At 40.2% G+C, this 27,448-nt stretch overlaps 6 protein-coding genes across 16 annotated transcripts in view; 3 read left to right on the forward strand and 3 right to left on the reverse strand.

Moving 5' to 3' along the window:
• Positions 1–25: 25 nt before the first annotated feature.
• Positions 26–4,485, forward strand: LOC135484361 (ankyrin-3-like). 3 transcript variants are annotated; one of them, XM_064765738.1, is made up of 3 exons: positions 26–97; positions 623–822; positions 1,055–4,485. In XM_064765738.1, exons 2-3 carry the CDS (start codon positions 796–798, stop codon positions 3,965–3,967), a joined length of 2,940 nt encoding a protein of 979 aa, XP_064621808.1. In that variant the 5' UTR covers positions 26–97; positions 623–795; the 3' UTR covers positions 3,968–4,485. The 3 variants fall into 3 exon arrangements, with proteins under 3 accessions (XP_064621808.1, XP_064621809.1, XP_064621810.1); XM_064765739.1 differs by lacking the exon at positions 26–97 and adding an exon at positions 168–224; XM_064765740.1 differs by lacking the exon at positions 26–97 and adding an exon at positions 337–489.
• Positions 4,486–5,224: 739 nt separating this feature from the next.
• On the reverse strand, positions 5,225–6,613 carry LOC135484365 (5-hydroxytryptamine receptor 2B-like). Its single transcript, XM_064765749.1, has one exon. The coding sequence runs from the start codon at positions 6,606–6,608 to the stop codon at positions 5,328–5,330; it is 1,281 nt and encodes a 426-aa protein (XP_064621819.1). The 5' UTR covers positions 6,609–6,613; the 3' UTR covers positions 5,225–5,327.
• Positions 6,614–6,642: 29 nt separating this feature from the next.
• Positions 6,643–14,078, reverse strand: LOC135484363 (endoplasmic reticulum membrane-associated RNA degradation protein-like). Of its 4 annotated transcripts, none has more exons than XM_064765745.1 (16): positions 13,804–14,078; positions 13,307–13,458; positions 12,863–13,017; positions 12,467–12,568; positions 12,147–12,236; positions 11,848–11,945; positions 11,499–11,744; positions 11,235–11,337; positions 10,968–10,997; positions 10,429–10,665; positions 10,153–10,298; positions 9,834–10,059; positions 9,391–9,575; positions 9,177–9,290; positions 7,459–7,605; positions 6,643–6,777 (listed from the first exon to the last, which is right to left on the reverse strand). In XM_064765745.1, exons 2-15 carry the CDS (start codon positions 13,452–13,454, stop codon positions 7,476–7,478), a joined length of 2,010 nt encoding a protein of 669 aa, XP_064621815.1. In that variant the 5' UTR covers positions 13,455–13,458; positions 13,804–14,078; the 3' UTR covers positions 6,643–6,777; positions 7,459–7,475. The 4 variants fall into 4 exon arrangements, with proteins under 4 accessions (XP_064621815.1, XP_064621816.1, XP_064621813.1 ...); XM_064765746.1 differs by lacking the exon at positions 13,804–14,078 and adding an exon at positions 13,675–13,767; XM_064765743.1 differs by lacking the exon at positions 13,804–14,078 and having other exon boundaries at positions 13,307–13,649.
• Positions 14,079–14,118: 40 nt separating this feature from the next.
• LOC135484364 (protein farnesyltransferase subunit beta-like) lies at positions 14,119–19,014 on the forward strand. Of its 2 annotated transcripts, XM_064765748.1 has the most exons (12): positions 14,128–14,176; positions 14,426–14,463; positions 14,682–14,897; positions 15,261–15,334; positions 15,500–15,667; positions 16,003–16,149; positions 16,508–16,681; positions 16,872–17,001; positions 17,249–17,381; positions 17,581–17,692; positions 17,991–18,105; positions 18,342–19,014. In XM_064765748.1, the coding sequence occupies exons 3-12, from the start codon at positions 14,715–14,717 to the stop codon at positions 18,444–18,446; spliced, it is 1,341 nt and encodes a 446-aa protein (XP_064621818.1). In that variant the 5' UTR covers positions 14,128–14,176; positions 14,426–14,463; positions 14,682–14,714; the 3' UTR covers positions 18,447–19,014. The 2 variants fall into 2 exon arrangements, with proteins under 2 accessions (XP_064621817.1, XP_064621818.1); XM_064765747.1 differs by lacking the exon at positions 14,426–14,463 and having other exon boundaries at positions 14,119–14,176.
• A 707-nt stretch (positions 19,015–19,721) lies between these two features.
• LOC135484366 (protein max-like) lies at positions 19,722–24,560 on the reverse strand. 4 transcript variants are annotated; one of them, XM_064765752.1, is made up of 5 exons: positions 24,451–24,560; positions 24,259–24,357; positions 23,180–23,287; positions 22,736–22,859; positions 19,722–22,518 (listed from the first exon to the last, which is right to left on the reverse strand). In XM_064765752.1, exons 1-5 carry the CDS (start codon positions 24,487–24,489, stop codon positions 22,325–22,327), a joined length of 564 nt encoding a protein of 187 aa, XP_064621822.1. In that variant the 5' UTR covers positions 24,490–24,560; the 3' UTR covers positions 19,722–22,324. The 4 variants fall into 4 exon arrangements, with proteins under 4 accessions (XP_064621822.1, XP_064621821.1, XP_064621824.1 ...); XM_064765751.1 differs by having other exon boundaries at positions 23,168–23,287; XM_064765754.1 differs by lacking the exon at positions 24,259–24,357 and having other exon boundaries at positions 24,451–24,554.
• A 2,146-nt stretch (positions 24,561–26,706) lies between these two features.
• The window catches only part of LOC135484372 (alpha-(1,6)-fucosyltransferase-like), a 35,886-nt gene continuing 35,144 nt past the window's right edge, over positions 26,707–27,448 (forward strand). For both annotated transcript variants that reach the window (XM_064765761.1, XM_064765763.1), the window contains exon 1: positions 26,707–26,761. The gene's annotated coding sequence lies outside the window, so the exon portion shown is untranslated. The remainder of the gene's footprint in view (positions 26,762–27,448) is intronic.

Genomic DNA, 27,448 nt, shown 5'->3' on the forward strand with positions numbered 1-27,448 from the left:
ATGGAGCAAATTTTTCATCAAGATGGAAGAATTCGGTGCAGACGAAATTTCGACACACTGTACAAAAGAGGATGCCTGGTTGATAATAGACGGAAAGGTAAATACATACACGAAGTATGGCTCTCTATATATTGCTTTTCAATAGGCTGGTATTGAAGACCGAGTGGCTTGTCATCTTTGAGCAGGATGGCCAGATAATCAGGTGTCCGAGAATAGATTCCTGGGTGGGTGGCCACGTGTATTGGCGTTGCACAGCATATGCATTGGTTAGCAATAGCATTGGCAGCATACACTGCGATTTGATTATCGGACGAATTGGTGGTTTAGGGGGCTGACCAGAGCCAAAACGACGAGTCCTATTCAGTTGCATTTCAACAACACATACTGCCATTGCTCAATGCTCACACTCACATTCACAATCAAAGGACCGTGTGGCTGAAGAGGTTTAGGGCAGGGCTGGCAACACTGCCAACAGGAAGGCAGAATGAGGTCAGGAGAAAGGCCAAAGGCAAAGGGCCAAAATGTAAAATTCCAGCTCTCCAGATAACATCAAAAATACCAATACAATAGCAAAGATATAGTTTTGATGACATTCGCTATTTATCATTTCTTTCTTTTTTAGGTCTATAATGTTACGCAGTTTGGTAAGACTCACCCTGGTGGAGATGCTATCTTCAAAAATGTTGGAGGAAACGCATCGCTTGGGTTTCATCAGCAGCAGGCTCATGTGATGGTCAGAACCATGATTGAAGAGGAATTAGAGAAGATGTGCATTGGAACAGTTAAAGACAGCTAATGCAGTGGTCCTCAATGAACATACATGTAAATATGGCAAAAATAAAAAGCTTTGATGTGCACTAAAAAGTGTTGATGTCACCTTTTTAAGAAAAGCATGGGTGGATTTTAGTAAAGAAGTAAAAAAAACCTGTTTTGTATTGTAAAAGTTCTTCTACCACTGGCATTAATTGCCATAGAAATTCTATACTGTTAGATTTACATCCGCAGTGCATTGTGGGTATGGTTTGAGAAAAACAATGAGATTTTTTCCTCTTAGTTCCAGGCAATATTTTATTACAACATGGATACCGATGGTGAAGGCGAAACAATGGAAAGATACGGTCTGACACTTTTAAGTCAAGCTGCATGGGACGGAAATGACAACACTGTACAGGAATTAATTGAAAAAGGCGCTTCCATTGAAACAAAGGATTTTAAAGGAAACACTTCTTTGATCCTTGCTATCTATCAAGGCCATAGCAGTATTGTTCAGGTACTTTTAGACAAAGGTGCAGGTATCGAAACAAAGGGAAGTAATGATTGGTCTCCCATTCATTTCGCATCAAATAGAGGATATGAGAATACAGTGAAACTTCTGCTTGATAGAGGTGCAGAAATTGAGACTCGGACAAACAATGGTTTCTCTCCTCTTTCAATAGCATCTGAAAATGGACATGAAAATGTTGTCGAACTTCTTCTTGACCAAGGTGCCAATATTGAATCAAAGGACAATAGTGGCTTTTCCCCACTGGCCTTAGCGTCAGAAAATGGAAGGAGTGGTGTTGTTAAACTTTTGTTGGGTAGAGGTGCAGAGATCGAGGCAAAAACTTTGGATGGGTTTTCTCCTCTTTCACTTGCATCACAAAATGGACATGAAGATATTGTGAACATTTTGCTAGACAGTGGTGCAAATTTAGAATCGAAGGGAAAGGGTGGTTTCTCACCTCTTTGTTTAGCAGTACAAGATGGACATGAGAAAGTTGCTGAAGTTCTGCTGGATAAAGGTGCAGAGATTGAGGCGAAGACAAAGAGTAATTTTTCACCTCTTTCTATAGCATCACTCAATAGACATGAGAATGTTGTTAAGCTTCTGCTAGACAGAGGCGCATCGATTGAATCGGCAGAAAATAGTGGTTTCACTCCTCTTTGTTTGGCGGCACAAAGTGGAAATGAGAACATAGTTAAACTTCTTTTGGATAGTGGTGCAGACATTGAGACAAAGATCAACTATGGTTATTCTGTTCTCACAATAGCATCTCAAAACGGACACGAAAATGTCGTTAAACTTCTTTTAGATAGAGGTGCCAATACTGAATCTAAGGGTGCATATGATTGGTGTCCGATTTTCGAAGCTATATTCAGTGGTCATACTGGTATAGTGCTTTTATTACTTGAGTTTGAAGCAAATATCGAGAGCAGGGACAGCCGAGGTCGATCTCCCCTTAGTGTTGCTGCATCTATAGGGAAGGTGGATATTGTGGATATCCTTCTAAAAGACGGTGCAGACTATGACAGCAAAGACGAAGATGCGGTTTCCGCTTTGGATAATGGTATCATTCATGGCCAAGTTGATGTGGTGGAGTGTTTTTTGAAACATATCACCAAAAAAGGTGACCTGGGAACCATTGTATGTGAGAAACTGTCACTGGCAGCCAAACATGGACAGAAAGATGTTATCTTGTGCATTATGAAACTGGGAAATCAGTCCGATTTAGACTATGTTGATAGAAATGGTTGTTCTCCCTTAGCAGAGGCTATTTCACAGGGTCAGCTTGACTGTGTACGGTATCTCCAATCATTGGGCGCTACATTGTCCTTTGTTGGAGACGACAAATTGATCCAGTGTCTGTCTCGGTGTTGGTCTCTAGATATGTACCAGTATCTTTTAGTTGCTGGATTGAATCCTCTGGCAGTTGATAACAGTGGTCACAAGGTCCATGATTATGTTTGTTATGGTGAATATATTGACTGGGATGTCTTCAAGACCCTGTCACCTGCAACGGTAGATGGTCGCCCCAGAAAGGTGACTGCGACAAGTTTAGTCACCTATCCAGGGTTAGGCTCAGTGAGAGCGCTTCCTTACTATATAAGACGTGATTTGACACAAACTATCCTTAAGAAAGTTTCCAGTATCACAGAGCAAGCTCGCAATTTTTATAAATTGTCTTTTGAACCAATTGGAAGTTCAGTAGAGTCGACAAAAGTGGGATTGACTGATGAATTTGACTTCATGCTTCAGAGTTCAAGTAATATTGTTATCGTGGACGAACTCTTTGATGTTGGCCATGGATACATAAGGTATGACGAAGCTAACAGGCTTTCCAACAGCAGCAAAGTGTTTCATAACAACGTTTGGTTTTACATGGAGTCCAAGGATGACATGCTGATTTCGGCTCCTCCAGCTACCGCTGGGGAAGGTACTGCTAGTACACCCATCAAAATGCGATACCAGAAAGAGGCAACTGATCAGAGCAGCCTCATGGTATCTGTCGACCTCGTCCCAGTGCTTCAAGTCAAGGACTGGCCCAGTGATGCTATACAGAGAACCTGGATGATGACTCGTAACGACCTGAGAGCACGTGGATACCAGTTGGTTGCCAGGCCACCGCATCGAGACAGTGAATTTGGGAAAACATTTGAAGAGTCTGAGCGAGAAAGGCTCTATCGTGTCACATTCTCTAAACTTGAAGTTGAACACATCAGGAACCTACCGGACAGGGTAAAGGATGCCTACATCTTGGCCAAATGTCTTCGGAGTCCTGTGGTATGCCGTGTGGTTGTTCAGGATGATGATGGAGTAATTTATTTTGTTGATAAATTCATCACCAGTTATCTCCTGAAAACGGTCTTCATGCACAATGTGGATGAGTTCCTTGTACACCAGAGACCCCTGGTGGAGATGGCATACATTCTGTACTGCCAGCTTGAGTACTACCTGTCGCATGGCTTCCTTCCTCTGTTCTGGATGCAAAAGGTCAACCTGCTGGAAGGGGTTAACATCAATGCTGCCAAATCACACAAAGTAGCAGCACATATGAAAGCTCACATAGGTAAACTTTACCATGAAGAACTTGGCAAGGAACCCCCTGTGGACCTACATGATACCATTGAGATGCCTCCAGATTGCCAAGCTATTGACTTGACAGTAGCTTCAGGGATAGAGATTTTATGTTTGCCTTTGAAACAATAAAGGAAGGGTCAAATGTGTCCATCGATCTCGACAGAAATACTGGTTGTGACATTGGTTGGGTTTAATAATGTTAGGTTTTCAGTGTGGTGCCATCTTTCTTGGAGTTGTTAATATGGTCGGTGCCCGACTTCTCATTTTTGCGTTAGTCACAACATTCCTGCTTGTATTTGCTTCAGGTGTGCTGTCCAGATCAGTGATTTACTGTAATCATTAGAATAGTGTCTGTAGTATTGATGTGGTGGTGGTCAGTATTGGTATCTTTGCAAATATTTGTGGTTTACTGTAATGTAATAACATTGTCTTCCAAGTTTTGCTTTTTGGTATGCCCAAAGTCAGGTCACTGGTGGAAATTTTGAACTTAAAAGTACTCATCTGGGTAGAAGTGTCATTATTGCGCCATTCAGTGAGTAAAAACTGGGAGTTGGTTTTCCAGAATTATTGAAATTCTGTACACCAAATTACAAATTTGTATCGTTTGAAATTGTAACTGGCTCAATTTACTTGAAAGCACTTGAGGTTTGACATTTATATTAATAAATTTGTACAAAATATGGTAATCTTAGTGTTATTTCCTTTAAAGATGTCTAGAATAGATTCAGGCAGACAGACAGCAGCAGTCTCAATCTTTCAATCAGTTGAGATAGGAGATAGGAGTATTGATGTCTTCATCGTGCTCTCGGGACAGATTCTCCTCACCGTCTCCAACCTGATTGTGAGATGATGGTCCTCATTGTCTCCAACCTGGCCGAGATATAATGTTCCTCATTGTCTCCAACCTGGTTGTGAGATGATGGTCCTCATGGTCTCCAACCTGGCTGAGATATATTATTCCTTACTGTCTCCAACCTGGCTGAGATATGATGTTCTTCATGGTCTCCAACCTGGCTGTTAGATGATGGTCCTCGTTGTCTCCAACCTGGTTGTGAGAAGGTTTTCCTCATTGTCTCCAACCTGGCCGAGATATAATATTGCTCACTTTTTCCAACCTGGTTGTGAGATGATGGTCCTCGTTGTCTCTAACCTGGCTGAGATATAATGTTCCTCATTGATGTTCCTCATTGTCTCCAACCAGATTGTGAGATGATGGTCCTCATTGCCCCAGGCCAAGTTTTGAGATGGTGATCCTCCATGTCTCTAGTGTGGTTGTGAGATAATGGTCCTCATAAATTCAAAGTGCATGTTGAAGCAGAATATTCCTTTATATATCAGAGAGAAAAATTTAACATTGATTTCATAAATAAGAAATATTTATTCATATTACTAGCATATTATCTGATAGTTACGTACATATGAAACATCTTGCTCCAGCAGGGTTCTGACAATATAAAGTACCCTCCCCCCTTTCTCAGGGACTGCCAACTCAGTTTTGGTCAACAAGCACATCATTTGATGTAGATGCTATAATTTGTCTCCTGCTACTATTCCCTTCTATTGAATTTGCACCATCCCCATTCGCCTTCATCATATTTTTCAAAGTTACCATCTTATGTAATGAAGCGTTTGGGGAAATTATCACACCTTTTCCAATGCGGCTACTGAAATTTGGCACTGATGGCAGAGATGACCGCACCGTACTGGTACCTCCACTATTCATATACAACATGCTGATCAAATCGGGAGAAACACGACTGTTCACACGACTTAAGCGAACGACTGAACTGGGACAACCAGTAGGTCCGTTAGAAGACAAACTTTCACGATCTTCTCGGTGACGAGTGAATTTAAACGGTGTGTTTTCTAACAAGCGTCTAAATGCCGCCCGGAATTCCCCATTTCTGAATGCATACACCCAGGGGTTGATACCATTATTTACCATGGCTAATAATATTAGGTAATTAATAATCCAATCGTTGACTCTCATTTCGGATGAGACTTCCATCAACATGACGATCTGGAATGGTAAAGTCAAGACAAGAAAGCCACCAATAACGATGCCAAGAGTTTTTGCGTACTTAGTGTCCTTTCTCAAGTACTTGAGGTGCAGACTTAGATGGACAGCTCGTTCGACTGCAGCGATGGCTCGAGCATGGTGGCGGGCTATAAGGTAAATCCGAAAGTAACAAAAGAATATGAACAGACAGCACGGAAAAAAGACAATACCGAGTAGTACGGCTAGTGCCCTCTGAGGTATCCAACTGAACGAACAATGGGTGGACATCATCAATCCGTCATCAGGGTCATGTAACCCGTGGATCATACCCCAGGTCAGAGCAATGCTTATAATCCATATTGATACGATCATGATGAATGTTCGTTTGATCGAGACAATTTTTATGTATTCCATCGGGTTGACACAAGCGGTGTAACGATCAAAAGCAATGGCAGCCAGGGTCAGAATAGACAGCGCAGCACTCATCAAGATGGTTGAATACGCTGCTAGACACAGGTGATTATTTTGAATGAGTTCCTTTTTCATCTCCACAATGACAAGAGAAGGTATGAAAAGTCCACTTCCGAGATCAGTGACTGCCAGCGACATAATGAGATAGTTTGTTGGCACCTGAAGTCGCTGGAATTTTATCACAGAAATGATGACGAATAAATTTCCAATGACAATGAATGGCACAAGGACACAAATAATTGCCAGGCAGCTGATTTCATGGATACTCCATGTTGACTTGCCTCCAATAATGTCAGACATCTCCTTCCCGAGTCAACCTTTACAAGGACATGTTGACCGGTAATGTTCCGAGTAATTCCGGAGGTTTCTGGAGTCCACACATGACAAGAGTGATCAAAAAACTAACGTTGTCTTGATTTGGAGTTTGTCTGCAGTTTCACCCCTCACTTGATTTAACTGCTCCATTGATCTGAAATGATAGCAGTGTGGTATTAAAAAGTTATCAAATCTTTTTCAAATACTGTCAATTTCAAAGATTTTTTTTGATTTGTGTTGACTGTGTTGTAACAGAGTCATGAAACCACATGCAACCATTATGGTATCACATGTTTTCTCATCAGGGAGGTTGGAGGACCCAACAATTATACAAATATAGTCCAATTACAAAAGGACATGACAAGGAGACCATCTATTTGTAGCACCCACCTTACGTGGTCCAGACCTGATTCCTTATGAAACTAATACTAGAACACGAGAACCTTCATGTCACTGATTGCATTAGTTGCATTTCTGCTTCAATGATTTGAGAGATTGTTTGCCTCCGATCTATCTGTCCACTAAAACAGCCTTGTTATCTTTGATCTATTCATCTTCTGAATCAGGGATACACGATACTATTATGGGGAACAAAAAAACCATCCTTGACTGAGGTTCCACTGTCTTTATTCATCAAAAATATCCATTAATTGACATTTTCTCACACAAGAAGTGCCCAACATTACTGATTAGCAACAAAATCTGATGAACTTAAAGATTACTAATTGGTTTATCATTGAGTATGTGCAGTTAATTGAACGGTCAGAAAAAAATCAATATTTTGCCTCGTGCGGTAAATGTGGTGGGTAAAGATGCTGCGGTGGAACAGACTTACCATCTCATTTTGTGTCATTAACCATAGAAACCTTTCACCTGCGAGATGATTTTATCCGTAAGTCCACACGCCTCATCCCAACGATTCTTGTCACTGCTCGAGAAGGAGACGATGTTCTCACAATACTGGTTCAGGGACTTTAATAATCTGAAGAGGGACAAATGGTCTTAATTTGAAGCTGAACTATCACCTTTTCACCGCAAAATGTTCCCGGATAGTTTATCATCACACCATGCAGCTGACACTTCAAACCTTTCATTTCCTATGATAAATCCGTCACTTGATAATCATACCATCCTTGACCGCAAAGTCTACTTCCTGACCAAAAAATGCTCAACAGAAATTCCAAGAGCGCTGAAAACACTTCCAGATTAATTTGGTCAAACCAGACATCTCTACATCAGGAAGTTGTTGACCATTTAATTTCCATAATTTGCGATCAATTCCGCATCAAGTCAATACCATGAATGAACAACATGTCAAATATTGCTCAATTATTGGGGAGATCAATCATAATGTCAAACACAACCAGTATAATAGAACAGCCTTTTAACCATTGAATGAACAAAAAACAGCTCAATCTTTTTGTAGGTACAAAGACCGATGGACATCTCACCTTCTGTTGAAAAACCGAAATGTACGTTAAAAATTGAGCTGAATCGCAGTCACGTCTTATCAGAGGTTCTTTTTTTGAGAATGAAAGACTTACAGTGAGATAGACCATCTACTCACCATTCTCCCAGCTGATTCATGCAGCAGATTTCTTACTGGGATACAATTTATTGCGATCCAGTTGAGATTGACCATGACGCAAAGCAATATCATGTCAATCTTAAAGATGAGAATAGTCATTTGAATCTAAATATAGCAATTTGTGGTTTACTTCTGATGTATGAAGCTGGGATGATGAGCAGTTATCAAGATATTGTTCGATCTCATGAACTCATGCTATTTTGATGTTTTATTCTGTATCTGTTGATAAACCCACGAGTGTGATCACAAAAATAATCAAAACTCACAGGAATCCTTCCAACACATGAGCATTATCGTAGGTGTTGTTGAAGGCTTTATCCAATTGTAGCAGCTAAGTTCAAACTTTATCAGTCTGCTCGTAAGGTCTGCACCAAATATAGACCAGTTGATCGATTGTAATAAGTGACACCTGTTTAAATCTCACGGTAGACTTTGGATATGAAAAAGTCTGATTCAAGTTCAAGAAGACTGAACAAGTTCAAAACATAAAGTTCTATGAAGAAATACTTTTTGAATGTGGGTCTCAACTAAAAGAAATTGTTAAAACATTCACTCATTTATAGTGGTAAAATGTCAATGACCCCCCCCCCAAGTTATTTTTACAAATACAGAAATTGGAAAAAGGTTGCTGCATGGTATCCTACCTGATTTATCACTTTCTCACACTTCAGAATCATTCGCATCTCAATCCCCATGGAAGTTTTCATAGGATCACAGCAGAACACTCTGACACGCAATTGAGAGCTGCAGTTCCTCGAAAGGCGAATCAATATCAAAGTGCCACCTGTGTTCAATATCCTGAACTATATATAATTGACCCGTGACAATCTTGCTGTGTGAAAAGACAACAGAGGGACCATTCAGACCTCATAGCTCAAGCGGTAGTCTCCCTCTTACAAATATCACTGATTTTCTCCAATACAATCCCAAAATTAAACAATGAATGAAAAAGTAAATCAACTTACTTTAGATGATCATGTTGAGTCTTTCTCTCCATTGAGGCCCACATATCCAGATCTTGGTAGATATTCAAAACAATTAGAAGGACAAGACGTAGACCAATGGAGAGGACTGGAACGCTGAAATGAAAATGAAATATTTGAGTATAGGAGGGAGAGGAAACTGTCCAGGACAGGTGTCCTGATATCACTGAAAATCACAAATAATCAAAAGTTTTACCTATCCAAGTGTCTCTTGTATGTATTCCTCTGTCTAGATCTCAGTTCCTTTGCTTCCCATTGGTTGTATCTCAGTGTTGTCACGGAACAGACGTTCTCAGATGCTTGCGTCCCATTGGTCAAGATGCGACGAAGTAAACCAATCAGTTCCGACATTCTAATAGGTTGCCGGTTTGAATTATGGGTCTGCAAAACAACACATGAATTCTATTAAAGGAAGATTGTCTTGAGAAAATTAAATCCAGCACTTCTTTAATTTACACCATGCCTGTATTGTATTGTGTACTTCATTTATGCAATTTTTCGTAAAAGACGTCGCACGGTTCAATGATATTAAACCAACTTGAATGTCATCCATTTGCAGTCGAAGACCACGTTTGCTGTCCAAAATGGTGGTAACAACATCATCTGCACATCACGTATAACGTTGAAATGTAGACCCACTTTGAGTGTAGGCTGTATTGTGCTTTGGCTTCTGTAGAGTATAGCTGACTTTGAACCGAGATATGACTGTAAAGTGTCATGGCTGTCATGGAACGGCTCAAGGACCTGGCGTTTAACATCACCGTTGATGGAAGCAATCCCAACAATGGCAGCTGTAGCATTCTTGTACACTTCTAACATATCACAGATTCCAGATTGTAAGACCTCCCAGTCCAGAGTTGCTGGGCTAAAAATAAAAGGGAGACAATTACCATAATATCAAAAATTGGCCTGATCAAATTCCGCTTCTGCCCTGCCGAATCTTCAGAGAGATACTCACAGTTGTTCAATGCGTGGTTTAGGAAGTTTTTCCCAGTCTGACAGCTTGTTGATGTTCTCTACCATCTGTCTCCTCAGGAAAGCAAGGGGATGGAAGACAGACTTATATCTGGATGAAACATGCACAAGTTCACGGATAGACGGCTCCTGTAATAAGAAAAATAAACGATGACTCGAGTTTCACAGGGGGTCCTCCTCTTAGAAATTTGTCAGTGCTAAACGTACATTTTCGTGGTATCTGAAAGCCAAAATTAGAATGCTATCAATATTTTCTCACCTGGAGTAAAGAGTTATCCTGTATCTTCTGTATTGACAATATCACAGTTATCTGGATCACATATCGGGCAACATCCCGACTGATAGAGGCAAGGTCCACTTCTCCGTGGCTAACTCTATCGCGTATTCTTGGGCCCTCTGGATACATCAGTATGTCATACAACATCTGAATATGTTGATCCCCCAAGTGCTTCAGAAGTTTATTTTGAGAACCATCTGGCAGATTTGGGCTCAATATCTGGAAGAAAAGTTTACCGGTAATATTTTAGTTTTTCTGTATGCAGATATCCTCAGGTCTTGCACCGTGTAAGAGTGGCTGTTTGCTGCAGGTCTTTCGTAGTTCCACACAGATTCATCCTCAGTGACAATCCTGAAAGTGCCCCCTTCCTCCCCTAGGGCTTATTGCCCCCTCCAGGACCAAAAAGTTGAACACAATCCTGCCAAAATAACACTGTCACAATTTGATTTCGGCACATTAGGAAGAGAGAATGTTTGTACTTGTGAACTTTGGAGTTGTTTAATACAAAAGTTTATACTTGCCTCATCAAAGGTTGTGTAGAGGGTGGTAGACTGAAATAAAGCAGCATGTATATCAATGAGAGCTATGCATAGAATGACTATAAACAACGTACACCACTCACTTTCATATGCAAATGTAAGGTATAGCGTTTAGTTGGTGCAGTAAACTGGTCCAATAATAGCTTGCACAGATAAGTTACTTTCACACATATTTGAATTTGGTGTAAATCTTTGATACCCAACAAGACATATTCTACAATATATTCCAGAAAACATCTTTAAACTGACCTCAGCTGTCATTACGCGTTCTTCACAATTGTTGTACAAGGAAAATGCACACCTTAAACCATGTTCCAACTGGGGAAGAACTAGCACAAGACATTCACCATAACTGCAAAGAAATTGCCAAATAATTACATTAGATACAAGTGGACAAAGTTTACCAGTCTCCCCCACAGAAAAAATGTAAAACAAAAGTTTATAAATCCAACACAAGGCTGACCCCTCAGAGACAATCGTATCTTGCCGTGCCGACAATCTCTTCATCCTTACCATTTATTTTCATACTTTTCAAGAGCCAAAGAAAGATATGGCAGCATGGTTTTGGGGATGAAATCAGATGATGTGATGATATCTCTGACAGCTTGCAGATTCAGATCTTCAGGAAATATTCCCTTCAGGAGTTCAGCCCGAGAGAAATCCAGAAACGGTCTGTGTGGGATGTCACTGGATCGAATGCCCTTTGATTGAAGCACTTCTCCTAGACTCACTGTCATCATCATTAGGAAATACCCATACCTGAAGAGAAAACAAACGTTGAGGTGTTATGAAATGGTCAATGATTTTACTGCACAGGTGTTAAAGCAACACAAGAAATTGTTCCAAGAAATGTTTGACTTACTCCACAGGTATCTCATTTGGAGCAGCAAATCCATGCCAGATCACATTTCTGATGTTTAGAGAAATTGGCGGTCCAATCATGATTGTTAAGAGCTGAACCTGGCAATAAAGAGAAACAGATAATGTGACATGCTTCAACTTACTCCCACCCCAATAGATGTTAAATAATTCAAAAGCCACTTTCAAAAGGCTTGCTGCAATGAATCTCAACAACTGAAAGATGTTTTTAAAGACAAGCTCAGAGGTAAGGTAGGGGCTATACAAAGATTCTGAGACAGCCTCACTTATGATATTACTCACCACAGATGAACCAAAGATTTCCCTGAGTTCAGGTGTCACCAGTAAGTCCTTTAAAAGAGATGGGCACTGATTGCCTTTCATTTCATAAACCTGAAAAGCAATTAAAAGATTATTTTCAGGCTAAAGATAAGCTTGCAGCAGGTTTCTTCATTCAAGTGTAGTTCAGAACTGCTGATAAAATGAACCAAATTTGCAAAAGTGCCAATTAAATTTGGAAATTATATATTTTTTTAACCAAAATTTCATGTGAGTGAATGAAGTAATGCGGAGGGCGGGGAAAATAAAATGAAATGGGGCCTAATACAGCAATGCCCACTTACATCACCAAGAGACCTTTCTAGGATGGAAGTTAACATCAGAAGGGATAATGCTGTCAAGGGACCATCTTTACTCTGAAGATTATCAAAGCATTTGGGGATCAACTGAAATAGAAAAGTGGGAAGATGTTAAAATTCTCTGCCGAAAGTATGTGCTTAAGTAAAGAGACAAGTTCAGATTGAACAACCATAACCCAGACATCCATGCCATGTTTATACAACAAGGAAGGGTACAATGAAACTCACATTTAATCTAAGGAACAAAGAATGGTCATACCAACAGGTTCTGTCAAGTCTTACTTCTGGGAGAACATCTTTGTCTCAAACTTGGTTTCGCTAATTGTGGATGAAAGTTTTCAATTGACCAGTTTGACTGTTGGCTGTTCTTTCAGGCCATACCTCAGGGCAGCTTGTCCATGTTATGACATGCTGGTATTTAGATGAGAAATTTTCCACTGTCATAGATTCAAGATGTTCTTTACTTCTCTTGAAAACTGCTGCCAAGGACTGGACATATCTCCGGTAAAACTTGGCGTCTTCATCAGATCCAGCATCTAGAAATATCCAAATTAACAACAGACTTAACCCTATGCTTCAAAATCAACGGTACTCTGTAATTTTTTATCAAGATGATGACAGACTTGCAGGGATTTGCACTGGTAAATGTTGATTAATTCTAACTTGAACAGTGACTAGAACTAGGAGTTACTGCTTTGGTCCAAACGAATACCTTCACATACCTGCTTGAGACATTTGTAGACTGTCCTATAACAAAGTTTAGACTGTAGTGTAAGCTTTCCAATTATTCCAATATTCTGCATATTAATATCTACGGTTACTGACCTGGTAGCAGACAAGCGATATGAGTAAACCTGAGGTGATCGTCCTGAATACATCTTTCATCAGAATCCTCACCGGTGACACCAATCTCACATAACATCTGGTAGACATTGGGTGATAAGAAACTTCTGGGTTTTTTAGAACTCAGCATCTTGCTTGGAAGATAAAGATAAAGATATTTTAAAAAGCAAGAACTCTTTCTCATCATGCTATCCTATGAAATGATTACGGGGTTGAATGACGGTGCAAAGTCATTTTTAAAGAACGTCTTTAAAAAAGCCCTGTGAATTCACCAGTTTGTTTGTATAAGAAATACATGTACATTCATTTATATATGTTTGTATAATAAATACATATGCATATACATATACCAGACATGGAACCCCAAACCGCCCTCTCGATCGTATCAGTAGGCGGCCGCGCCACTAGACTCAGACTGTCAGCGCTCACGGAATCAGTATATCGACCACCGGACCTTAGACGACTGAGCTTTTCTTTACCTTACAAACGCGCCTCACTTAGATGTGTTGTTTCTTTGGACATGCAACGATGCATTGTTCTCGTGGTGTACAGAAAAGTAGGCCAATACATGTAATAGTGTCTAAAAACAGTATTCAACTAATGGAATCACACTTTCTTCCATTATTGTTTGCTTGATATTGCCCTTTTGCCCTTTTCATGAATCGATTTTGAGCATTATGTTTACAACGTAGTTATTATAACACGAAATATGACTCTAATTTTTTGCCAAATACTTGCAACTGTCACGCATGTCACGGCCATCACGGAAATTTTAGTTTATTAATTGCTCGCTATAAGCTAGGTGATTGCGCCCCTAAACCAACTGACAACTCTACTTCCACAAACTTAAACGTGAGTTAATTGTAATCTCTACATACCAAAGTGATTTGTCTAGGAATACAGTTAAACTTCACTAAAAACTAATGATGTGTTGATGAGTTCAATGAATCCTTCAATTCCTTTGGTTTTCTTGGCGAACTGACGTCCGACAATTACCCGTTGACGTGTACCTGCATTTGCCATTTGTGTGTAAACGTAAACAGTTAGGCCCTATCTATTTTCGGACGAAACTCAGTTCATCATCATCATCATCATCATTAGGCATATCAGTGGCCCTCCTGTGTCTTCGCCTTTTCTCAGTGTGTAATTTCTAAATAACGTGTTTGTGTGCACCACGGGCTGATAGAGGTCATCAACGGAAAATCAACGAACTAAATTTTTATCTATTATGACGTTGGCCTTCACACTATTTACAAATAGGGCCTACATCCTGTTCTTTCACAAACTTGGTCGATTTTGTTTTCTATCCATCTCGACTGCACAGTCATTCACCAGCAATCTTTTCATTTTCATTGAGGACCCAACAACGAAGAATACCCTGCGTGTCACTATGGCGTCTTGTGAATGTGATGAACCAATGCAGAGTCCAAGAGATGATGATGACTCTCAAGATTCCCCTCAGAAGAAATCCAAACGTTGTCCAGAGAATAACACAAGAATCAGCCATATCGCAGATCTTGAGGCGCTGAAGTCTAATGACAATGGACTCTCTACATTTTCTTCATTTGAACAGGTCAGCTCTGCCAATGGATATTTGATTATATTATGACCAGTTACTGTTGAAATTTTGTGAGAGTGATGCATTGATAGATGTATGGAGCATGCCTGAAGCACATAGCTGGTATCTGGTCTCTATAGATCGATGCATTTGATTGGAAACAATGTTTACATAACGTAGTGTTGTTCCCAATCAAGTGCATCGATCTATAGCTTCACATTGACATAGACTGACTGTTTTCCTCCCTTCATACCTGGGTCAGCTTGTTCCTGACCAGGGCCTTTGATTCTCTGTTGTACTGGTAGTTAGATCCTCTCTGTCATTGACATTTTGGGTGTCAAAATATTAATGTGATGAATATGAATTTCTTTATTCCAGGAAGAGGTTGAGCAAAAAGTAATTGCCATATTCAGGAACTTCAAAGAGCTCTTGGAGGAAGAAATAGAAATCAAGTACGTATATTTTCTGAAAAGTGAATGTGTGAAGAGCTTCAATGAAAATGATTTGGGTGTTTTAGTGTGTTGATCCATCATTGCCTACATTTTGTTTTTTGCATCTAGGTCTTCTGGCCAGTATAAATTCTGCTATAGATTAATTCATTGTGATTTTTGTTTCAGCGAACCAACGCTGTTGAGATCTGCGCATATGAAGTATCTCATAAAAAATATTCGCCATCTGTCCACGAACTATGAGTGCTTGGATGCAAGTCAACCATGGCTATGTTACTGGACACTTCATGCCATGGAGGTCCTGAGTATCCCCATTCCAGATGACCTGGCTTCCGAGTAAGTAAGATCACGCTCTTGGAAAGATGGGTATCAGCAGTTCATTGGTAAGAATCTGGAAAAATATGGACTTTTAAAAAGAAATTAGATTCAAGTGGTGCTGAATTTTTCTATTCAAAGGAGGAGTGATTTTGCCTGGCACTTTGAACCAACAAAATAATCTGTTTGATCTGTTTGATTTGGGTCGTGAAATTGTGATTGCATGCATAGTATCAGGGAGGAATGATGTTTGAATAATGTACATGTACATTGAAAGGGAGGAAATATAACTTCCCCTCTGTATTTCATATCAGCATCTTTGGTGTTCCAACAACATGCACCCGTTTCTTTTTCAGCATCGTGGCTTTCTTGAAGAAGTGTCAGCAGCCAAGTGGAGGCTTTGGGGGTGGCCCATACCAGCAGGCACATCTGGCGCCTACTTATGGTGCTGTCAATTCGTTATGTATCATTGGAACAGAAGAGGCCTACAATGCGGTTGACAGGTAGGTCGCGCTGCATCTTCTTCATCTGCAGCATTCAGATGTGCTATGTCAATGTAAACCTTGTAGCTCCCTGGGCAGGCGATAAACAGTTAGTCGATTCTTTGCTTATTTTTAGGGCCAGGATTCAGCATTAATTCACAATGATCAGATGCTTACCACATCGTCCTCAAACTTTCACTGATCATAAGTCACTATCTTTTGAAAATGATGAAGAAGACAATGTATTCGACACTGCATTTTTCTTTTGTCGCCAGAAAGTCGACCAGCAATAATAACAAAAGTTTGATGCCCTATCCTGATGTGAATGCAAATGTCAGGTTGGGAATTAATGACTTAAGGTTTTCGCTTCTATTTCTAGAGAAAATTTGTACAAATGGTTGACAAGGCTTCATGATAAAACAGGTGGAAGCTTTAGCATGCATGAAGGCGGAGAGGCGGATGTGAGAGGGGTGTACTGTGCAGCTAGCGTAGCCAGATTGACCAATATCTACACACTAGGTCTCTTTGAGAAGACATCAGAATGGGTTGTTTCGTAAGTAAAAGTCACTTGTAGGTTCACCATGAATGAGGGTGCAGTGGCAGACGACGGGGTGAGCTGCCCAGCTTGTTGCCACCTGAATGAAACACATGTAAGGGGTTAGCTATGGTCAGAACTCATGAATTTTCTCGGCTCTTCAAACAATTTATCACTGCAATTTATTTTTAGAAATGCCTTTTTTCAGGTGTCAGACGTATGAAGGTGGCTTTGGTGGTGCTCCTGGCCTCGAGGCCCACGGTGGATATTCCTTCTGTGCTTTTGCCGGCCTGACTCTGATGAACAAGGAAAACAGCTGTGATATCAAGAGTTTATTGGTACGAACGGTGTTAACCTGTGTTGGGAGTTCAGTTGGCAGCAGCATCAAGAGTGAATATTTGATGGGATTTCTCATGTTCTTGATTAATTGGGTTTTTTTCTACGGTAGTCAGTTTTGAAAAGGCAAAAACCTCAATACATTTCAACACATTTCAAATTCTGCTACATCACTTCCTTTCCTAATCGACCATAGATCAAAACACTGGTACAAGTACACTAGTAGACATCTCCTGCTTATGATTTCAGCGCTGGACAGCAAATCGTCAGATGCGTCTTGAAGGTGGTTTCCAAGGTCGAACAAATAAACTCGTTGATGCATGTTATTCATTCTGGCAAGGAGGTGTCTTCCCTCTGTTGCATAGAGCACTTGCTGTTCATGGTGAGTATGCTTAGGGCTTGTACAAAGTAATGCTGGTCAATGACTGCATGAATGCATTGTGTCATGATATCATATGACCGCAATTGTGAGATGTGTTATCGCATAAAATCAGTCATAATATGTGTTGTACATGTAAGTGTAGTCCCCCTATATTTAGAAATCGAGATTTGATGTATCCAAATTTGATTTATCCTTCCAGACGACCCTGCCTTGAGTTACAAGCATTGGATGTTCGATCAGAGAGCCCTGCAGGACTACATTTTACTTTGCTGCCAGTCTAGCCACGGAGGCCTATTTGATAAGCCGGGGAAGTAAGTTATGAAAAAGATTATATCGTGTTTCCTGCAAGAAGATTTGGTGGTTATATTATGCATTATACAAAGATCCAGAAACCGGTTCAGTGGTTAGTGAGGAAGTGCCAGCATTGGAGACTGCCATCCTGTCACTTTTGTTCTCTCTCTCTCTTTGTCTGAGGGGATGGGATAAAACTGACAATGTCTTAGAAACTTGTTGTGTGAAATTTAAAAACAGTTCGATCACAAAAATTGCTTTTGTGTCTACTCTCTTCAACATAATCTTCTCTAAATGTATTATGCTTTTCCATTCCAGGCACACAGATCTTTACCATACCTGCTATGCTCTAAGTGGTCTGTCAGTTGCTCAGCATTTTGACTTTGGAAAGTTACATGAGAAATATCGAGTGGGAATTATGGACAATGAATTAGTAAGTACTAATAAAAACTTACATCAGAAGACATCATCTTTATTCCAGGTCGGTCAGATGGCTCCTACATGTAGTAAAAATTTGGTCACAATTTGCAATTTTCCTGCATTTGCTCATGGGTATTGGGCCAAACACATGCTGGCCAGTACAGTGTTTTCCCTGACCAGTTCCTTACTCAGTCCTGTTTTGAAATGTGGCTGCAGATAATTTAGTCCCGTTTTATCTTCTTCTTTCAGAAAATCACCCATCCAACGTTCAACATATGTCCAGTAGCTGTAGTGCAAGCGCTGCAGTACTTTTCCACGCAGCCTGTCCCTGGAAACCATCAAGCATCTGCATGATCAACAAGATAGCTGGTCGTACCTTCCATCAATCAGAGTCTGCTAGAGTCAGCTTAATTCATTTATGTGTCTCAGGTTTTGGTGATGTCTTTTGGACTGGGTATCAATGGGCTCCTGTCTTGTAACTGTGGCATCATGACCTTTTGGGACCAGACAAAAGGATGAGCTTGTTCTTTAGATGTGGTTTTTAACTGTGATGTGTGACAAACCTTTTCATTGGCATTTTTAACCTTCTGGAAATATGAAACATAGGATGAAACGCATCATATGAACTTTTCACACTGCAAAATGACTTTCAAATTAAATGCTGCCCCTACTTCCGATCCCTCAAGTTTAGGCCATCGAAACCTGATATAACTCACTGTTGGTGAGCCAATCTTTTCAAAGTTCAGGTCTGGGGGGGAATAGCCACATTCACCTCACATTTTGTATATATCCATACACTGGGCAAGATTCTGGTACAGCTTTCTTTGTCTTTGAGTTTGTTTAATGATTGTGTAGCAAGATACTGTTACTTTTTGTACTTCATTTATGGCAAGAAATAAATCTTGAAAAGAAATTGAGAAAACTGTCTTATCTTGACGTTTCATTTGCATTCTTCCACGATTGTTCACGATGTGTGGAGTCAAATGTCTGCAGTTTCTGAGTTAGGTTAATTTACTTTGCGTGTTAAATACCGAGAGAGGCATATCTGCATATTGAGCTGGATACAGGGTTTTGATTCGTCGATGACTAGGGCATTTTTATTCGAGGTGCCTTGCTCTTGAATGCTGGGCGACTTGGGCCAAAAAACTCAAAATGTCAAAAAAGTGGGTTAGTGCTTTGAGGATACAAGGGCTGTCCATGATAAGCACGGTGCTTGCCGACAACCTAGGTGGGAATGAGGATGCCCGAAGACCTGCTTGGCTTCCTTAGTGATGGTAATTATCCTTTAAGATCATACATTCACAAATTCTCTGGTGGTCCAATACTCAATAGCATACATGTACATTCATTATCCTAGGCTATCATTACCCATGATGTCGGCATCCTCTTTCACAAGCAAAACCAGATGCTCCACCAGATGGAGGAACTCGACGGGTATGATACAGGAATCCAAAGAAGACGAAGTGAAGTTTGATGCACGACTGTTAACTACGGGGCAAATCTCATTTTGAACACCATCCAGGCAAAGGCTACAGCATAAGATACATTGGCAGTCTTGTCACAAGTTTTAGTACATGTACTAACCTCCATGACCTTGGGGAAGAACAAGACATCAGCAAAACAACACAATTCTACATTGTATAATACACATTTATTACTATTTACACTTACTCAAAAGATAGAGGAACTTTAACATGTTGCACAGCCAATAGGATTCAAACCTATGGATATTTACATTTGATTCAAATGGTTGTTGCGTTCTAAAGACTTCCCGACACAGAAAAATGACGAGGAATGACAAAAACCTAGTGACTCTGGTTTTCCAATCAGGAAGGACTGACACAGTTCAGTTATCAGATAGATTATCACAAATCCAATCGGCTCAGTACTTAAGCCTCCTTTAAGTTTAATTTTCTGCTAATTATCAAACAATTTGTTTAGTGTCCGTAGAAATAAAATTACCATTGCTGAGCCCGAGGCAATGGATACATACATACTTCATGTATGTTTAAGTTTACTTTGATAAAGCCAGGCTTATAAAACCAAGAAATCTTTACAACTTGACATGGATATTTTGTTAAATCAAAATTAAAACATGGCATGTATTGTCAACAAAATACATAAATCCGTTTTTATCCCAGTCCCAGTAACAGGATTTCAACAATTGCTGGTGAAATGTTAGGACACCTCCATGTGCAAAAATGGCAAGAGATCACTTTTCTTTTTCCTCATTGGGCAAAAACCAAACAGAAATTGAAGAAGAGGAAGTTCCACTGTCCGGCTATATAGAAATAAAACACCCTATTCGACAACATCCGATTTTAGTAAAGGTTCCTAACTACAGTTTTCGGGACGTATAGTGAAGTCATTTGTGCTAGGACATTCAACACTGATATATGGAAGTCAGATAGAGGACAATTCCAAGTAGAAGACTCAAAACTTTAGCATGATCAAAGAATTTCAGTCTTAGCTTGGGTTCAAATAGAAAGATTTTTAAATTTGTACCTTTCTCTGAAAAGAAAGGTGCATATCATACTCTTTGAAAACTAGATGATAAATACTTGAATGTTCCCTCCACGACACTAAGGAGCACCAACAAGAGAAAAGGACCTACCATACGACAGGGATACGTCTATTATTGAGGAACCGAGATCAATAATTACCACACACCTACATGCACAACTAGAACTGGACCATTGATTTACTGGCAAACTAAATTGTCCTTCCAGACTTCAGTTCATCAGAGCCAAGAAAATATCAGCCATCTACATGTACGGCATGATGAATTGCATGCTTCACATTTGCTTTAACAATCATAAATCATAATAAGAGTGCTGCTGGTGTTGCACTCCACTTGAATACTCATGCACTCCATCCCAGAAACAACTTTTCTTTGGTGGGATACAATAGCCTTTTGTATTTTTCTTACCTCTAAAATTTATTTCCAGTGAATGACCACATTTTACCGACATTCCACTAGATTCTCAGCACCTAAAGACAAGTTTACTTGCAAACATTTTTCCTGCGACCACAATTCTTTTTTCAAAGGCAACTTTTTAACAGAATTGTCATATCCGAAACACAGCCAACTTTGTACAATGCAACCCGTATATACTCATTATCTACAATTTCAAGAAAAAAATGTTCTGAACTGGCTATTTTTATATGTATTATACACTGGATTACATGGAAAATATAACCAAAAAAACCCTACAACTAATGACAATTGATGCACCAGTCATATTCCTTGCTGTATTTTACTTATTGCACCGGTATCACTTCCAACTGCAAATGATGTGGACTACATGTACTTCTTTCGCACACATGCTTTACAGCTGTGGAAAGACCAGACAGACTAAATATAAATCATTCCATATTTTTATATGGGTAGGCCAAAAGGTCAAGTTGGTTATATAATGCATACAATCCAGCATTCAAAGTTCGATACAGCTAAGTAAATCATGAAATATGCATAGACCAAAAAACTTGTATGAAATCATAGGAAATTCAGGTAAGGAAATATTGTGTAGACGCCATTGAGCCAGTTGAAGAGTGCAGGCCTGCACAAACCAGCTCAATAGCATCTACACAGTATCTTGCAGCTGTGTGGTCCTGCCTGTAGAATAACACCACCAATTCTTGCTATCAGAAAGGAAGATACAACCTGACTTAATGCCTTCAGAATTAAGTATTCCGCAGAGTGTGGAAAAATGCCACAAATACCATTTTTAAATAGCACACATAAACTGTAAACTGACTTGAGATGAATTTACAAGTTCTACCAAAGACATGCATGAATAGAACATGTGAACCATGCAGTGGTTGGTGTCATTGGTTTGGACAAAAATTGACATTTTAAAACAAAATTGTCAAAGAAGACTTAGCAATTTTATTACTATTCTAATATGGCATCCTATCAGTAAAATTCAGCCTTCCCAGAATGTTGACCTCCTGCAATTGATCTCACAGTTCAAATAAGATCTAACAAACAAGTATGTCCACAAAATTCATCTCAAGTCACGCCAGGGATTTAATTTCAATGAGGAAGGGTCAAGAACCACCCACCTGGGCCATGACACATCCACAATTATGATAATTTGATCCATAAGTCCACCGTGAGTATTTATCATGGACCTTCCCAAATGCCACATAAAATTTGGTGCTGGATGCTGCCTTCCAATTCATGACGCTCTACCTATATTTTTAATCACCACAGTCTAAAACCACCCAGCTCACTTAGGCGTTGTTTTTAGCTTTTTTCGTTTACTCTTGCTAGCGTCTATCGATTCTGAACTCTCCGAATCAGATCCACCATCGAATGCCGATACGGCACCGCCTTTAGGATTCACAGCTGGAGTAGGGTTACCAGCGGTCGATGCCTGGTTGGCAAACTGGCCGGTTGATTTTGCTTTCTCTAATGCACGGACTGAAATGAAATTTAAAAGCATCAGTCACGGAATAAGAATTTACTTTTCACTATATGAATATGGCGCAATGAATTGCTTGCACCCAATCCCCTGTTTATTGCAAACATGAACTTGATGATGTACATGTAGAAAAATTAGTCAAGTGATTCTGCATGACACAGCACTCTTTTGAAGCCCAGGAGGTGCAGATCTATTTCACAAACAATCAAACCTCACCTTGGGAGTCTAATAAATAATTTTGTTTCTTCAAATCATCTATATCCGATTGATGAGAATGATTTTTCTTCCTCATGTACTGTATGTAATCAGAAGCCTTTTTCAAGATCTGTGCCCGAGACACCTGCAACAAGAAACAACATACTATTTTATGTCAAGGGCCCATGAAATTACCAGTGACGTTTATCACACTAATTGCTTTTAGGCAGGACTTGACGATAAATTCTCTGAGTAGAAGTTGTCCTCAACTTTTGGTCTGGAGCCTGTGAAGTGTAACAGACAATGGACTGAAAGGTGACTTCTTCTTTCATGACTTTTTTCACATGCTGTGGTTGTCCTTGTGAAATCTCTCTGTTACATTCAAAGACGCCGCCACAATTTAATTCACAAGACAGGTACAGTGTAAGTAATACTAATAAGACGATATCTCACCTTAGGCCTTACCTTTTCGCCATGTAAAGCAGGCACGGAATCCCTAAGACTACTAAAGCTTTCTTTAATATGGTCTCGACGTTTTCTCTCTAAAGCATTGTGGTGTGCTCTCTTTTCAGCCTGGTAATATATAAGGAAAAGAGAAATTACTAAAGGTTGCACAAAACATGTCCAATCTTAAGACTTTCTTGCTCCTCCAATTGGAACTTGGATCCTATTTTTGCTGAAAAAACTTCAGAAAGCATCACCACCTGGCCTAGGTAGTCAACATCTTAAACCAGAAGCTTCAAGTTCAACCAATGTGCCAATGGACATGTATTAACAATACTTCTGGTGCTCGGCAAACAGGCCTGGCTAGCAGTTTGGTGTGCATGCTGCACACCCATCTTCCCCAGATTCTTGGATCCGCTCCTGAAAAAATCTCATTCCCCAGCACAGACTTAGATATGCCTGAAAGGAAATTCAATCACTCAATCAGTGTGCCAAGGGTCTAACATGTTCACATCATTAATTGATAAGTAGGCTTTTTTTAGAACAAGCGGAAGGTCAAAACCTACTGAACGACAAAAATTCAAACAAGTTTCATTCTAATTCAATTCAAGGGATTAAGTGTTGAATGTTGTCTCCTACGTCAACTTTCTGCCCCATGGCATGATGATATCAAAGCTTAAAGCCGCCCTCGTATTTCAGATTCAAATTTTTCCATAGAGCTGATTATAGCGACCATTTTGATTTTGATTTATTTAATATTATCCAGTTTCATTTTCAATTTCATTTTAATCATTCCCTAGCATATAGCTATGCCATAGAGATATACATCACTGATACTCACTGATTTGGAAATCAGCAGGCAATAAACGATAAAGAAATTATGCTTTGCCTGAAACCATGATAACATACGAACACGTGACTCAACTGTCTCCACATGACAGCTCGGCTCTCAGATCACCAGGCAGTTCAATGACGATGTTTGTTTACAGAGCTCCAATCTACGAGGCTGAGGGATTATAACACAGAAATAGATTGACCAACACATTTGAAATCATCTTAAGTTGTTATTCCAATGTCTTTTAGCCCTTATTTCAACCCACCTGGGTCATAAACTGAGTTCCATCGGGGATATTGATGCCACTTCCACTGCCGCTGCCACTTCCCATTCCGTCGATGGAAATTTGGTCGTCATCGTCGATCTGCAAAGATATTGCAATGACATGGAAATGGTTACATCGAGGTGCGATCGGGCCACACTGATCAAAAGATTAGCATTTTATCTTTGTACTCACGTCACTTTCGATATCCACGTCTCGGTCTTCATCGCTCATTTTTGCCCATTAACCGCACTGATCGAACAGAAAAAGGGAGTCTCCTGCTAATATGGCGACCAAACAACGCCACGCGGTCAAAGCACGTGGATTCCATGCGGAGTTGGCGAATCGTTTCGCCAGTGTTTATTTTGATAAAAAAAGCCATTAAATACCACATTGACTGTCAAGAAACTTCGAAGCTAATTATGTGAATTCCATAGTTATCAATAACTTACCTTGGCCCCCACACTGATTACACCAAACAGTGTTTTATTGCTGCACTATTTTTGCAGAAGTTTTCTGAATATGAAAAGCGCCGTCCTTCACCTCTGACCTCTGACCTCAATTCGCCGTCATCAGAACGGGCAATTTCCCTAAAGTTCCGTGTTCCACCAATTTTGTGGGGGAAAGTATTTTCTCATAAAATCTATTTTTAGATCCAAGTCGGATAATGTGATCTGAGCGCCACTATCGGTGCTGATATAAACCAGGCTGCTGAGCGAGAAATTTCCTGACAAGTTAACCAGCTGGCAGAGGGTGGTTGTTCCATCGTCAGTCCTGTAGTCTCCATCAACCTAATAGTGTTAACTTGTCAGAAAAACTTGGCCTTCTAACGTTGTGTAAAGGTCTTCCCAACCTTGTCAGATAACCAGCTGGCATAGGCTCTTTGTTCAATTGTCTCTCCTTGCCTGTGGCGTCTTCGTGGAGTTGTCCATTAAACACTCCTGTCTCCTGGGTAAAACATGGTGAGAAAAATGAGTGATCTTTAATCCAATCTTGCCAGAGTGACAGTCCTTCTCGATGGTTTAGGAAGCATCAGTGCCATAGCAACAGCTGATAGTTTTGCAGGGTCCTGGCATGCAAGTAGGTTGGAATAAAGAAGAGCTGTGATCATAACGGTCGTCAGTAGGCCTACCATGTTTGGGGTTCATGGATACCTCGTCCCCCTCCCCACTAATTTCCACCTCAAGATGGGGTAATTTTAAGTAATCGCGTAGTTCCACTTTTTTAGATCAGATGGCGCCAGCTAGCCGAGGTCCTGTCATGGCCCGCGACACAGGCCCGTTGCGGTGGAAAACAGAAATGTCCTCGTTTTCCACTCGCTCCAATGTCTTTGAACAGGGTGACAAGTTCATGTACTACAGGGTGGCCCAGAATTGTTTTCCCTCACACGATGGATACACAATTTTACCGTCGCTTTATATTGTAACCTGCAGAAATGACTTTCGGCCAATGAGACAGCTAGTGCACCATATCTCCTCTGGATGTGCCCTCCCCTTCATAGCTCGCCATGTTGCCCAAGAGTGTACCAAGTCTTTGCTGGATGTGTCATGCCCCTTCACTATGTGTACTCTGTCTGATCCGTAGATGTGTACTCTCCTAACGTAGTGCACAATGTTTCTACAGGGTGGACCTTGTCTCCACCCTTAGGAAAAATGTGTCTCATTTTCACATGGTGAATACCTGATCATTTTCATAAAGGGATTGCATGAAATCAGAACACCTTTCCTGAAGAGACAGCAGGTACTACCACAACCAGACCTGATAATACAGCATAAGCTGTCACAACCAGACCTGATAGACAGGATATGCTTACACAACCAGACCTGATAGACAGGATATGCTTACACAACCAGACCCGATAGACAGGAGATGATGCCACAACCGGACCTGATGAGATTGCAGATACTGGCACAACCAGACCTGGCGAGATAATAAATGCTGTTACACCCAGAGCCAAGGGCAGCACGAGCAGATCCACACCTGATAATCCATCTCAAAGCAGACCAAAGAACGAGCTCGATAGCAAAGATTACTTCGGAGCAATCCTCAACCGTTAATGTTTTGAAACAACCTGAACCTATAATCCATAATAATGTGACCAGGCCAATAGGAAGGATAGATGCCGAAGTCCGAGTGCCCTTTAAAGCATTTCGTGATATGTTTCCCGGTAAGTGACTTGACGGAGGTTATATTATACCCCACAGTCGAGCCATATTGATAAGCAAAGATTGAGTAAATATGCTTAGACATAAACATCTGTAAAAGAAACGGAAATTGATACAAATTTCCAATTCATTAGCCGTCCAAAACGTAAAGAACAACACGTGAGTATGACCTTAAAATAGATACTCACACGCTAATGAACGGAATTCCACACCATGACGTCATTTGCACCGACGAACGGCCATGTTTGATTTCCCCCACAAAATTGGTGAACATTGGAACTTCAGGGAAATTGCTCAGAACAGTCAGAACATAAACCTGTCGACTTCTGAAACTATTGCTTGTAAGTCACTATTCGTTCTTAGCCTATACCTGAAATTACGTAGGCGGATATCTAAGTATGATATCTAGACGTATGACTTGAATTTAAGAAAATATATTGTTTATTTGGTCTTGAAAATGAGATCAAACTGCTGACAGCATTAGGCCTACTGTATACATTTTGGTGTACATGATAATTGACATCATGTCATGACATAGGCAAGCCGGGTATACATGGTGTATAACATTGTCATTGTCATTGTGTCAACAAAATAAAAGGTGACGGGTGGTCAGAGCACTGTCATCTTGATCTACATACAGACTATGTAGTATATACTTATAGTCTGTATGTACATCCATGTGACAGTGACACTGACAGTCGACAGAGGTCCGAGTTTTAATGCAAAGAACAGGATCTGATCACATTTCATTTGAACTGCACTGAACAGTAATTCAAAAAACTATTTTGATCCACTTTGTTAAATTTTCAGGACTCGTGTGTCATGAGTAAAATGCAAGATCAACGTACGCATCGAGTTTCAAATTTATTCTTGTTTGAACCTTTGTTCTGTTAAGCAAATTTATCTTTCATCATCACGTTCATTCTGTTAAGCTACAGGCTATTTTATGTTTTTCTTTCACATGTTTTTGTTACTCTGGTGATGAACATACTGTTGCTGCCATGGGGAATTCACTTGACAGTGATAAT

This window comes from Lineus longissimus, chromosome 3 (assembly GCF_910592395.1).
Source record: "Lineus longissimus chromosome 3, tnLinLong1.2, whole genome shotgun sequence".
Classification (NCBI taxonomy): domain Eukaryota; kingdom Metazoa; phylum Nemertea; class Pilidiophora; order Heteronemertea; family Lineidae; genus Lineus; species Lineus longissimus.